Raw genomic sequence first — 14,445 nt, 5'->3', positions numbered from 1 at the left:
TTAAGTACACTCATATTGTTGTGTAACCATCATCACCATCTACTTCTAGAACTTCCTCATCATCCCAAACTTTATTTTATTTTTTTATTTTTAAATTTTAGATTTTGGGGGTGTGTGTGCAGGTCTTTTACATGGATATATTGCGTAATGGTGAGTTTGGGCTTCTAGTGAACCCATCACCTAAATAGTGAACACTGTACTCAATAGGTAGTATTTCAACCCTCACCCTCTTTCAGTCTCCCCACTTTTGAAGTTCCTGATGTCTATCATTTCCATCTTTATGTTTAGCTCCCACTTAATAAGTCAGAACATGTTATTTTTCTTTCTTTTTTTTTTCTTCTTGAGACAGGTTCTCTCTCTGGCGCCCAGGCTGGAGTGCAGTGGCACAATCTTGTCTCACTGCAACCTTCGCCCCCAGGCTCAAATGATCCTCTCATCTCAGCCTCCCAAGTAGCTGAGACCACAGGCGCACACCACCATAGCCAGCTATTTTTTTGTATTTTTGGTAGAGACAAGGTTTTGCCATGTTGCTCAGACTGGTCTTGAACTCCTGGGCTCAAGCAATCCACCCACCTCAGCCTCCCAAATTTCTGGGATTACAGGTGTGAGCCACTGTGCCTGGCCTGACCATGTGGTGTTTAATCTTCCCTAACAGAAACTTTATGCCCATCTAAGTAACAACTACCATGGTTCAGCTCTGGGTAACCTGTGTTCTACTTTGTGTCTCCATTAATGAGCTGATTTTATGCACCTCATAAAGTAGAATCATACAGTATTTGGGCTTTTGTGTTTAACTTGTTTCACTTAGCATAATGTTTTCAAAGTTCATTTATGTTGTAACACGTATTAGAATTTCCTTCCTTTTTATTGATAAATAATATTTCATTGGGTATGGTGCTCACACCTATAATCCTAGCACTTTGGGAGGCTGAGGTAGGAGGATTGCTTGGGCCCAGGAGTTGGAGACTAGGCTGGACAACAGAGCAAGACCTTGTCTCTAAAAAATATTAAAATTTAAAATTTTTCATTGTATGTACATACCATATTTAGTTTCTCCATTCATTTGTCAGTGGTCATTTGGGTTACTCCCACCTTTTGGCTGTTGTGAATAATGCTGTTAGGAACTCTGGTGTACAAGTATCTGTTTGAGTCTATGTTTTCAACTGGAATTTCTGGGTCATAAAGTAATTTCTATGTTTAACATTTTAAGGAACCTCCAGACTGTTTCCCACAGTAACTGCCCTGCTTTATATTCCCACCAGCAAGGCACCATGGCAGTTTCTCTACGTCCTTGCCAACACTGTTATTCTCTGTGTGTGTGTGTGTGTGTGTGTGTGTGTGTTTTAAATAATAACTATCCTTATAGGTATGAAGTGGTAACTCATTGTGGTTTTGATTTGTATTTCCCTACTGAGTAATTATGTTCAGCATCACTTCACATGGTTAGTGGCCATTCATCTGTCTGGTTTTTGAGGTTTCTTTTTGAGATAGGGTCTCATTCTGTTGCCCAGGCTAGAGTACAGTGGCGTGATTATGGCTCACTGCAGCCTCAAACTCCCAGGCTCAAGTGATCCTCCCACTTCAGCCTCCCAAGCTGGGACCATAGGTGTGCATCACCATGCCCAACTAATTTTTGTATTTTTTGTAGAAATGGTGTTTCACCATGTTGCCCAGGCTGGTCTCAAACTCCTGGGCTCAAGCGATCTGCCCACCTTAGCCTCCCAAAGTGCGGAGGTTATAGGCATGAGCCACCGCTCCTGGCCCTAGTATTTGATTTTCTGTTTCTATATTACTTCACTTAGGAAAATCACCTGCAGCTGCATCCATGTTGCTGCAAAGGACATGATTTCTTTCCTTTTTATGGGTGCATAGTATTCTATGGTGTATATACACCACATTTTCTTTATCTAGTCCACTATTGATGGGCATCTAGGTTGATTCCATGTCTTTGCTCCTGTAAATAGCAACACCAGAGTTTTGACCTGCTCTGTTTTCATCCTGGGCCAGTTCACTCCTCCTTAGGCAACCTGATGGTGCCCTGCTCCTGGGACGTCATCATATTGATGCCAAAGTTAGTGGGGACACCCAAGTGGCATATTGCATTACAGCTTAGAACTCCTAGGCTCAAACAATTCTCCTGCCTCAGCCTCCCGAGTAACTGGGACTACAGGTGTGCACCACCATACCTGGCAGTTTGTCTGTCTTCTGTGGAGAATTGACTATTGAAGACATTGTCCGTTTTTGAATTGGGTTGTTTACTTTTTTGTTTTTGAGTTATGAGTTCTATATATATTCTGATATTATTATCAGATACAGTCATACCCCATAGATATTTCAGGTTTGGTTTCAGACCACTACAATAAAACGAATAAAGTGAGTCATATGAATTTTTTGGTTCCCTAGTGCATATAAAAGTTATGTTCACATTATATCATAGTCTTTGAAGTGTACAATAGCATTATGTCTAATAAACAATATACATACTTTAATTATAAAATACTTCATGGTTAAAAAATGCTAACAGTTATCTATCTGAACCTTCAGCAAGTCGTAATGTTTTTGCTGGTGGAGGGTCTTGACTCCATGTCAAGGCTGCTGACTGATCAGGGTGGTGGTTGCTGACAGTTGAGGTGGCTGTGGCAGTGTGATTTTTTTTTGAGACAGAGTATCGTTCTGTCGCCCAGGCTGGAGTGCAGTGGCATGATCTCAGCTCACTGCAACTTTCACCTCCTGGGTTCACGCAATTCTCCTCCCTCAGCCTCCTGAGTAGCTGGGATTAAAGGCGTGCACCACCATGCCCGGCTAATTTTTGTATTTTTAATAGAGACGGGGTTTCACCATGTTGGTCAGGCTTGTCTTGAACTCCTGATCTTGTGATCCGCCCGCCTCGGCCTCCCAAAGTGCTGGGATTACAGGCATGAGCCACTGCGCCTGGCTGGCAGTTTCTTAAAATGAGACAACAAATAAAGTTGCCACATTGACTGACTTTTCCTTTCACAAAAGATTCCTCTGTATGTAGCATGTGATGCACTTTGATTGCATATTATCCACAGACTTTCTTTTCAAAACTGGAGTCAATCCTCTCAAACCCTGCCTGGCTCTGCTGTATCTACTTTGTTTATGTAATATTTTAAATCCTTTGTTGTCATCTCAACAATGCTTACAACGTCATTACCAGGATTAGATTCCATCTTGAGAAACCACTTCTTTTGCTCATCCATAGGAAGCAACTCCTCATCTGATCAAATATGGTCATGATGCAGCAGTTTGGTCACATCTTTAGGCTCCACTTCTAATTCTAGTTTCCTTGCTGTTTCCACCATATCTGCAGTGACTTCTTCCTCTGAAGTCTTGAAACTCTCAAAGTCATCCATGAGGGCTGAAGTCAACTTCTTCCAAACTGCTGTAAATGTTGGTATTTTGATCTCCTCCCATGAATTAAGAATGTTCTTGGAGGGGCATGGTGGCTCACGCCTGTAATTCCAGCACTTTGGGAGGGCGAAGCAGGCAGATCACTTGAGGCCGGGAGTTTGAGACCAACCTGGCCAACACTGGTCAGCACAGGGCGAAACCCTGTCTCTACTAAAAATACAAACATTAGCCAGGCATGATAGCACACACCTGTAATCCCAGCTACTTGGGAGACTGAGGCACGATAATTGCTTGAACCTGGGAGACAGAGGTTCCGCCAAGCCAAGAGTGTACCACTGTACTCCCAGCCTGGGCAACAGGGTGAGACTGTGTCTCAAAAAAAAATAAAAAATAAAAATAAAAAAAAGCTGGGCGCAGTGGCTCAAGCCTGTAATCCCAGCACTTTGGGAGGCCCGAGATGGGCGGATCATGAGGTCAGGAAATCGAGACCATCCTGGCTAACCTGGTGAAACCTCATCTCTACTAAAAAATACAAAAAACTAGCCAGGCGAGGTGGCAGGCGCCTGTAGTCCCAGCTACTCGGGAGGCTGAGGCAGGAGAATGGCGTAAACACGGGAGGCAGAGCTTGCAGTGAGCTGAGATCTGGCCACTGCACTCCAGCCTGGGCGACAGACAGAGCGAGACTCCGTCTCAAAAGAAAAAAAAAAGTTATTGGCTGGGTGCGGTGGCTCACGCCTGTAATGCCAGCAGTTTGGGAGGCCGAGGCAGGCAGATCACAAGGTCAGGAGATCGAGACCATCCTGGCTAACACAGTGAAACCACGTCTCTACTAAAAAATACAAAAAAATTAGTCAGGTATGGTGCGGGTGCCTGTAGTCCCAGTTACTTGGGAAGCTGAGGCAGGAGGATGGCATGAACCCGGGAGGCAGAGCTTGCAGTGAGCCGAGATCACGCCACTGCACTCCAGCCTGGGCGACAGAGTGAGAGATCTGTCTCAAAAAAAAAAAATTTTTTTTGTTATTGAGCATAGCCAGCCTTCGTCAATGATCTTAGCTATATCTGGATAACTTGCTGCAGCTTCTGCATCAGCACTTGCTATTCCTAAAATAAAAGTTTGGGCTTCGTCTTTCCTTAAATGTCATGAACCAACCTCTGCTAGCTTTCAACTTTTCTTCTGTAGCTTCCTCTCCTCCCTCAGCTTCACAGAATTGAAGGAGGGAGGGACTTGGTCTAGATTAGGCTTTGGCTTAAGGAAATGTTGTGGCTGGTTTGATCTTCTATCCGGAGTACTCAAACTTTCTCCATGTCAGCAATAAAGCTGTTTTGCTTTTTTATCATTTATGTGTTCACTTGACTAATACTTTTAATGTCCCTCAGGAATTTTTCCTTTTAATTCACAACTTGGCCAGCTAGCACAACTTTTGCCCTAGCTCGACTTTTGACATGTCTTTTTCACAAAACTTAATCATTTCTGGGTTTTATGTGAAATGAGAGACATGCAAGTCTTCCTTTCACTTGGACACCTAGAGGCCACTGTAGAGTTATTAGTTGACCTAATTTTAATATTGTCAATGCCTCAGGGAATAGGAAGGTCTGAGGAGAGAGAGAGAGAGACTGGGGAATGGCTTGTCAATAGAGCAGTCAGAGCATACACAATGTTGATTGATTGATTGATTGATTGCAAGTATAACCAAAATGTGACACAGAAACATGAAGCAAGTGCATGCTGTTGGAAAAATGGTGCCAATAGTTTTGCTCAACACAAGGTTGTCACGATCTTCAGTTTGTAAAAAACACAATATCTGCTAAGTGCAATAAAGGGAAACAAAATCAGGATTTCCTGTATATGATTTGCCAATATTTTGTCCCTTTCTGTGGATATTCTTCTTACTCTCTTAAGTGCCCTTTGATATACATAGTTTCTAATTTTGAGAAGTCATCTTTGTGTTTTTTTCCTTTTTTTGGCCTGTGCTTTTGTCTTATATATAAGGAATCATTGCCAAAATCCAGTGGCATGAATATTTTCTTGCTTTTTCCTATAATCTGTATAGTTTTAACTCTTAAGTTTAGCCCTTTGATGCATTTTGAGTTTTTATATTTTTAATATGGATATTCAGTTTTCTGGCACTTATTTGTTGAAAGAGGATACTTTCTCTATTGAATGGTCTCGGCACCCTTGGCACCCTTGTCAAAAAGTATTTGACCATTGTCTAAATCAGTTTGGCTTGTTATAACAAATAACCATAGGCTGGGTGCGGTGGCTCACACCTGTAATCCTAGCACTTTGGGAGCCCGAGGCAGGCAGATCACTTGAGGTGAGGAGTTCAAGACCAGCCTGGCCAACATGGTGAAACCCCGCCTCTACTAAAAATATACAAATTAGCTGGAGATCACTTGAACCCGGCAGGTGGAAATTGCAGGGAGCCAAGATTGTGCCACTGCACTCCAGCCTGGCAACAGAGCAAGATCTGTCTCAAAAACAAATTTGTGGCCAGGCGCGGTGGCTCACACCTCTAATCCCAGCACTTTGGGAGGCCGAGGCAGGCGGATCATGAGGTCAGGAGATCGAGAGCATCCTTGCTAACACAGTGAAACCTCATCTCTACTAGAAACACAAAAAATTAGCTGGGCTACTCGGGAGGGTGAGGCAGGAGAATGACGTGAACCTGGGAAGCAGAGTTTGCAGTGAGCCGAGATGGCGCCACTGCACTCCAGCCTGGGCGACAGAGCAAGACTCCGTCTTAAACAAAACAAAACAAAACAAAAAACAAGGCTGGGCATGGTGGCTCACGCCTGTAATCCCAGCACTTTGGGAATTCAAGGCAGGCAGATCATAAGGTCAGGAGACTGAGACCATCCTGGCTAACAAAGTGAAACCCCGTCTCTAGTAAAAATTAAAAAATTAGCAGGGCATGATGGCGTGCAGCTATAGTCCCAGCTACTTGGGAGGCTGAGGCAGGGGAATTGCTTGAACCCAGGAGGCAGAGGTTGCATTGAGCTGAGATTGTGCCACGGCACTCCAGCCTGGGCAACAGAGCAAGACTCCGTCTCAAAACAAAACAAACACACACACACACACAAAACAAACCCCCCCCCAAAAAAACAAATAACCATAGACTGGGTGGCTTAAACAACAAACATTTATTTCTCACAGTTTGAGAGCCTGGGAGGTCTAAGATCAAGGTGTTGTCAGATCTGGTGTCTGGCGAGACTCGGCTTCATGGGTTGTGGATGGTGGTTTTCTTGCTGTGTCTTTATACGGAAGAGAGTAGAGCAGGGAGCAGGTTATCTCATGTATCTTTTTGTAAGGGCAGTAATCCTATCACAAAGGCACCACCCTCATGACCTAATTACCTCCCAAAGGTTTTGTCTCCAAATACCATCATCATGGGAGTTACAGGCAGTATTTAGCAGCTTGGGCTATTTGTTCTTGTTTGGCTTCACAACAAGATGTAGGAATTCCTAAATCTGGTGGTAGAATATTTTAAAAAATATATTCTATTTAAATATATTTTAGGCCGGGCGCGGTGGCTCAAGCCTGTAATCCCAGCACTTTGGGAGGCCGAGACGGGCGGATCACGAGGTCAGGAGATCGAGACCATCCTGGCTAACACGGTGAAACCCCGTCTCTATTAAGAAATACAAAAAAAAACTAGCCGGGCGAGGTGGCAGGCGCCTGTAGTCCCAGCTACTCGGGAGGCTGAGGCCGGAGAATGGCGTGAACCCGGGAGGCGGAGCTTGCAGTGAGCTGAGATCCGGCCACTGCACTCCAGCCTGGGTGACAGAGCGAGACTCCATCTCAAAAAAAAAAAAAAAAAAAAAAAAAATATATATATATATTTTAAATTTATATATATTTTAACATATAATTAAATAAATAGAATATTATATATTTTAAAAATACATTTAAATAGGATATATTTTTTAAAATATTCTACCACCAGATTTAAGAATTCTTACATCTTTCTTATAGAAAGAAGCCAGAGGAGAGGCTTTCCAGTCACGTGGTTCATGTCTGTACTCTGAAACGTCATCACGATTTTTTTTCCAATGAAAAGGGAATGGTTTTCTACTCTCAAAGAATGGAGAAATGCCATTTAGCTAGGTATTCACTGGTATTTAAATGAGATGGTTCCTCTGCTAGTTAGATTGCTCCTTGACAGGGTGCTTTCATATAGTGAGTGCTTTCTTTCACAGATCATCTGTTCAATCGTAAGAATGTGCCTTATTTTAAAATGAAGAATGCATCAAGCTTTAACAGGTTTAGGCCGGGCACGGTGGCTCATGCCTGTAATCCCCACACTTAGAGAGGCCGTGGCAGGCAGATCACCTGAAGTCAGGATCGAGACCAGCCTGGCCAACATGGTGAAACCCCATCTCTACTAAAAATACAGAAATTAGCCAGGTGTGGTGGCACATGCCTATAATCCCAGCTACTCAGGAGGCTGAGGCAGGAGAATCGCTTGAACCTGGGAGGCGGAGGTTGCAGTGAGTTGAGATTGCGCCACCACACTCCAGTCTGGGTGACAGAGTGAGACTCCGTCTCAGCAACAACAAAATAAGATTTAACAGGTTTAAACAGAGTTCAGATTGTTTCATTGTTTAGATATTTGACTTTAAATTGCTTTTATGTCTTCTGTGAACTAACAGTTATATTTAGTTGATTTCTTTTTCTAAAATTTGCAGTTTTTTGCTAACAATTGAATAATCATAGGATAGATTTCTATACTTCTCCCTATCACATTCGAATATGAGAGTTCTTATCTCTGTTGGATATTGGCTTACCCAGAGAGTAAAGGCTCTTCTGTGGAGTAACCTTGGGACTGTGTAGACTTAAAATATTCTTGTTTAAGACATTTATGTTTAGAAGATACATTAATAGCCAAATGAAATTAAGCTGTGATAACATGTAACACTTTGCCCTCACCCTACCTACCAGCCTGACCAACACATCTTTCTTTCTTTTTTTTCTTTTTTTTTTTTAAGACAGTTTTTTGCTCTTGTTGCCCAGGCTGGAGTGCAATGGCACAATCTTGGCTTACCACAACCTCCACCTCCCGGGTTCAAGCGATTCTCCTGCCTCAGCCTCCCGAGTAGCTGGGATTACAGGCATTTGCCACCAAGCCCGGCTAATTTTGTATTTTTAATAGAGACAGGTTTTCTCCATGTTGGTCAGGCTGGTCTCGAACCCTGACCTCAGGTGATCCACCCACCTCGGCCTCCCAAAGTGCTGGGATTACAGGCATGAGCCACCGCGCCCAGCCAACATCTGACTTTCAATATGGGATGTTTTATCCCATCCATTTATGTTAGCCACTAACCGCTTGCCTTTGATTCACCATTTTAATTGTTAATGTCAAGATATTAGTGACATGTTAAGTTTTGGCTTTTCTGCCTTTTTTTTTTTTTTTTTTTTTTTGAGACAGAGTCTTGCCATTGTCAGCCCAGGCTGGAGTGCAATGGCGCGATCTCAGCTCACTGCAACCTCTGCGTCCTGAGTTCCAGCAATTCTCCTGCCTCAGCTTCCTGAGTAGCTGAGATTATAGGCACCCACCACCAAGCCTGGCTAATTTTTGTATTTTTAGTAAAGGCAGGGTTTCACCATGTTGGCCAGGCTGGTCTCAAACTCCTAACCTCAGGTGATCCACCTCAGGTGATCGGCCTCCAAAAGTGCTGGGATTACAGGCGTGAGTCACCACACCTGGCCAAGTTTTGGCTTTTCTACATTAAATAATTTTAGTTTCTGCTCTGTTCCCCTCCCCTAATACCTGAAAATTAGGAGAAGGATCTAATTAGATGTGGAAAAGCATTCAAATGCATAATAGTAGGTAAAATTAGATAACTGCTTATTTTGAAGAAATTTCACCAAAGAAACAAATGTTCTTTACATTATTTGTAAGCTTCCATTTACAATAGATTTCCAAGGTACTAGGCCTCTGGATTTTACCATTTGCCACTTAAACCTGAAATTGGCTAATAATCAGTGATCTCAGAAGAACTCACCACAGGACAGCCTGAAACGTACAGTCCCGGAAGTGAAGTGCTTGTATGCCATCAATTACATTAATTACCAGTAGTTATAAGTCAGAAAGTAGACCCATGAATAAAATGGATTCATCTGATAATATTTTCTATTCAAAATTTATTATATTCTATTCAACAGAAATGTACATCAAAACATTCACCCAGAAAACCAGGAGCTAGTAAGGGTACTTCGAGAACAGCTTCAAACAGAACAGGTATTGTATATATATTTATTTGAGGAGTAGATGTGATAGCTCCCTTTGCATGTGAAATTGTGATAGAACATTAGTAAATTACTTTTAGGAAACATGGGCTTCTTTCCGGCTTCAAATTACCTTATATTATTTTATAGATTGTATATTTGCAGAATGGGCAAATTGCCTAGCCTTAATCTATTCAGATGTCTTCATGTTTGTTTATTATTAATTTGCTTTAAAATATAGCAGTTTTCCTATTGTTTATTAGTGTAGAAATAATTGCTGTCTAATTGACCTTAATGAAATGTAGTGGAAAAACCCTTTTTTTCTGACATATATTCCCTAACATCTACAAAGAAATAACTAGAAGAGGTGGCTGTTTTGGTTTTTTTCTCCTTTTTTCTTCAGTTGCCAAAGTTGTAACAATAAAACTAGCTAGGCAAAGAAAAAAATTAATTTCTTTCCTGTTTGTTCTTTGCTTTTTACCAGATGGAATCTCTAAGAATTGGAGATATACTTTATGAAGCCTGGAATAAATAGGATATTGTACACCTTCATGCCGAGATATCTAACATCAAGAAACAAAATTAAAAATTCCTTTCCTACTGATCAAACTTCACTTCCAATAAGGGTTTCGTTTTTTTAATTAAAAAGAGACAGGGTCTCACTATGTTGCCCTGGCTGCTGTCTAACTTTTGAGCTCAAGCACTCCTCTCACCTCGGCCTCCCAGAGTGCTAGGATTACAGTCTGGGCATGGTGGCTCACACCTGTAATCCCAGCACTTTGGGAGGTCGAGGCGGGAGAATCACTTGAGCTTAGGAGTTCCAGACCAGTTTGGGCAGCATGGCAAAACCCCCTCTCTACTAAAAATACAAAAGCTAGCTGGGTATGGTGGTGCACAGCTATAGTCCCAGCTACTCAGGAGGCTGAGGTGGGAGGATCTCATGATCCTGGGAGGTTGAGGCTGCAGTGAGCTGTGCTTGCTCCACTAAAACCAAAGTGCTGGGATTATAAGTGTGAGCCAGCACGCCTGGCCCCAATAAGGGTTTTATAATTTATCCATTCACCAAATATTTTTTGAACATCTACCACATGCCATACATTCTCTAGGCATTGGGAATTCAATCGTGAATTAAACAGACAAAAATTCCTACCCTCATGGAACTTATATTCATTGATACAAGAATAACTTAAGCAGGGCCAGGCACAGTGGCTCATGCCTGTAATCCCAGCACTTTGGGAGGCTGAGGTGGGCGGATCACAAGGTCAGGAGATCAAGACTCTCCTGGCCAACATGGTGAAACCCCATCTGCACTAAAAATACAAAAATTAGCTGGGCGTGCTGGTGCACACCTGTTGTCCCAGCTACTTGAGAAACTGAGGCAGGAGAATCACTTGAACCCCGGAGGGGGAGGGTGCAGTGAGCTGAGATTGCGCCACTGCACTCCAGCCTGGTAACAGAGAGCGAGACTCCGTCTAAAAAAAAAGCAATACTTTAAGCCTATTAGTAGTACTCTGTTCCATAACAATTGTTACCCATAATTCATGTTGAGATAGGTTTTATAATTTACAAAGTGATTTCCCAAACAACAATCGTATTTAATCTTTAGACATAAGTAAGGCAATTATAATTATTCTCATTAACATATGAGACTGCTAAGATTTGCTAACACTGACACTAGCGATTTCATGACTGGGTTCAGCTATGGAGGGGCCCCAGATTGAAGTGAATCTTCCAGGTCTCCTTGCAGCAGTGTCCACTCATCTGCCTCACCTCTTCCTGAGGCCCGGCACACAGCTCTCAGAGTGAAAATAAGGGTGGCGATGTAGTCTATTCTTTGCTGTCTAGTATGACAGCCACCAGCTACCTGTGGCTATTCAAGTGAGTTAAATAGAATCTGAAATTAAGTCTTCTAGTCACACTGGCCACATTTCAAGTACACAATGGCCACATGTGGCTCGTGGCTACTGTATTGGACAGCACTGATAAAGATTTCAATTACTGCAGAAAGTTCTATTGGACATCTCTGTTAATTGATTTTTGTCAGTTTCTTTAAAAATTAATAAGGAGAAGGCTGGGTGCAGTGGCTCACGCCTGTAATCCCAGCACTTTGGGAGGCTGAGGCAGGCAGATCACCTGAGGTCAGGAGTTCAAGACCAGCCTGGTCAACATGGCGAAACCCTGTCTCTACTAAAAATACAAATTTAGCCGGGCTTGGTAGTGGCCACTTGTAATCCCAGCTACTCCAGAGGCAGGAGAATCACTTGAACCCGGGAGGCAGAGGTTTCAGTGAGCTGCGATTGTACCACTGCATTCCAGCCTGGGTGACAGAGTGAGACTCTGCCTCAAAAAGAAAAGAAAAGGTGGAGAAGGGAACATAAAGTGCTGTACACTTTTTGTAGCATTAAAACTGACATAAGTGACTATAACATCAAGGTGTAGCCTTGGATCACAGAATATTCTGGTGATTTAGGGCTATTTTGGAAGTATGACCTTTTAGTTATGTTTATTATTATTTAAATTTATTAAATTTGTTTATTAATATTGAGTGGCAAAAATCTGATTCACTTAAGAACAGTTCCTATTTAGTAAATTTGATACTTTTTCTGTAATTAGATATTTTTCATGCTGGCAACTTTATCTGCTGGGTTCCATCAAAACAAGTTTTGATAAATAAGTATTTTTACAATACAATAACATAAGATATACGTTATGTAGACACTTCTTTTTTTTTGAGACAGGGTCTCTGTTGCCCAGGCTGGAGTGTACCAGTGTGATCTCGGCTCACTGCAGCCTCCACCTCTTGAGTTCAAGTGATTCTCCCACCTCACCCTCCCAAGTAGCTGGGACTACAGGTGCACGCCACCATGCCCAGCTAATTTTTGTATTTTGTGGTAGAGACAGGGTTTAACCATGTTGGCCAGGCTGGTCTCAAACTCTTGACCTCAAGTGATCCACCCACCTCAGCCACCCAAAGTGCTGGGATTACAGGTGTAAGCCTCCGTGCCCAGCCATGTAGACACTTTTCTAAGTCCTGAGGTACAATGAGTCCTACAGATAAATCCCTTGCCCTCATGATCCATCCTAGTGAGGTCATTGATATCTGGATGTTTCTTGCATACATGCAACACTTTTAAAATGAAAAAGACGTTGAAAATGAAAAAAGTGAAGACTTAGAAAACAGTTTGACATTTGATATTGTTTTCTTTTTGAGACAGGGTCTTGCTCTGTAACCTAGGCTGGAGTGCAGTGGTGCAGTCACGGCTCACTGCAGCTTCAACCTCCCAGGCTCAGGTGACCTCCCACCTCAGTCTCCCAAGTAGCTGGGACTACAGGTGCATGCCACCACCACTCTTGGCTAATTTTTCTATTTTTTATAGAGACAGGGTTTGCCATGTTGCCCAGGCTCCTCTGGAACTCCTGGGCTCAAGTGATCCACCTGCCTCGACCTCCTAAAGTGCTGGGAATACAGGCATGAGTCACTGCACCCGACCTCAATATTTATTATTGTTAGGTTATGCACTAGCTCAGCCTTGTGTTACTCAGAATAATTTATGTATTCCAGTAGAGTAAAAGATGAACTCTTGAGTTAATCTAAGTTTTTGTCTTTAAATTGTGTTTAGGAAGGAAAGTGGAGACCATGCAGCTTAAATAAAAACAATATAGCCTCATAATGTTCTTAAAATTATAACCTTAAACTATTGCACGTTTACAGTGTGATGAGGGTTACACACTGTTGACTCTGTTCTCAAATATAATTTAACATGAGATACTGTTGAGGACTACATGTGTTGTATTCCAATGTGTGCACCTGTGTTCTTATTAGGATGCACCTGCTGCTGCTCGACAGCAGTTCTACACCGACATGTACTGTCCCATCTGCCTGCACCAAGCCTCCTTCCCGGTGGAGACCAACTGTGGACATCTTTTTTGTGGTAAGCAAACAACACTATACTTGGGAAAAGTGACTGTTTAGACCAAGACCAAGACCTCTATGTGAACAAAGGCTGGATTCCTAATTTTCTCTTTGTCACATTTTGTATTTTGCGAGTAGGGTAGATTACCTCTGATATCCTGCTCTACTTGTCAACCAAGTATACTTAGCATCTAAATAATATACTTACTTATTTACTTTCTATTTAGTTTGTCCATGTAGCAGCTATGGGTTCAGAATTTAAAGAAACTATTCAGCTTCCCCATAAACAGAAGTGTGTTTCTTTGGACAGTAGTTCAAGTACATCCATAGCATGAGGGATTCACTGAGTCCCTCTTTGTTCATCACTCTTTGGGAGTTTCATTTATTATTCATCCTTCCCAGGGCAGGAAGGTTCTTCTCTCAAGAACCTGCCCAAGACCCTGCATTGCCCTCCTGCCTCTTTTGACTCTGAGTTTGTACTGAAAGTCTTAAAGGTCTTAGTCTCAGTATGTTTGTCTCTGTCTCTGTCTGTCTCTCTCTCAACCTCTTGAGGTTTAATGAGGGAGAATGAGAACCCTAGAGCATGCCTTGGGGTAAGAAGGGAATAATTTCACACTTACTTAGTATCAGGAAGGAGTGCTTTCCACCACTCCTCATTTTTCCTGAATCTGCAGATTCAGGAAAATCTTCTATGGCTGATTATGCCATAGCAGGTTGAGGGGCAAAGTATCAGTTATTACAAGCCTATGTATTGGACATTAATATACTTCATCTAACCCCACCTATGAGGAAACAGGCTTTAGAGATATGAAGAAATGTTACAAAGAGACCAGGCACTGTGGCTCACACCTGTAATCTCAGCATAGGCAGGAGGATTGCTTGAGCCCAGGAGTTGGAGGCCAGCCTGGGAAACATAGGGAGACCCTGTCTCCAC

General features: G+C 42.4%; 1 protein-coding gene across 12 annotated transcripts in view; it reads left to right on the top strand.

Moving 5' to 3' along the window:
- The window catches only part of RNF170 (ring finger protein 170), a 47,277-nt gene that overhangs the window by 16,906 nt on the left and 15,926 nt on the right, over nt 1-14,445 (top strand). For 9 of the 12 annotated variants that reach the window (XR_012416409.1, XR_012416410.1, XR_012416411.1 and 6 more), the window contains 2 exons: nt 9,536-9,611; nt 13,422-13,530. Coding sequence is in view for 7 of the 12 variants with exons in the window: in XM_045398210.3 (XP_045254145.1) it covers nt 9,536-9,611; nt 13,422-13,530 (185 nt within the window). In the remaining 5 variants the exon portion in view is untranslated. The remainder of the gene's footprint in view (nt 1-9,535; nt 9,612-13,421; nt 13,531-14,445) is intronic. The other 3 variants (XR_012416412.1, XM_073998747.1, XM_073998748.1) reach the window with 1 other exon arrangement.

Source organism: Macaca fascicularis, chromosome 8 (assembly GCF_037993035.2).
Source record: "Macaca fascicularis isolate 582-1 chromosome 8, T2T-MFA8v1.1".
Taxonomy (NCBI): domain Eukaryota; kingdom Metazoa; phylum Chordata; class Mammalia; order Primates; family Cercopithecidae; genus Macaca; species Macaca fascicularis.
Note: the sequence above shows the minus strand (reverse complement) of the source record. Positions and strands in the feature narration are given on the sequence as shown.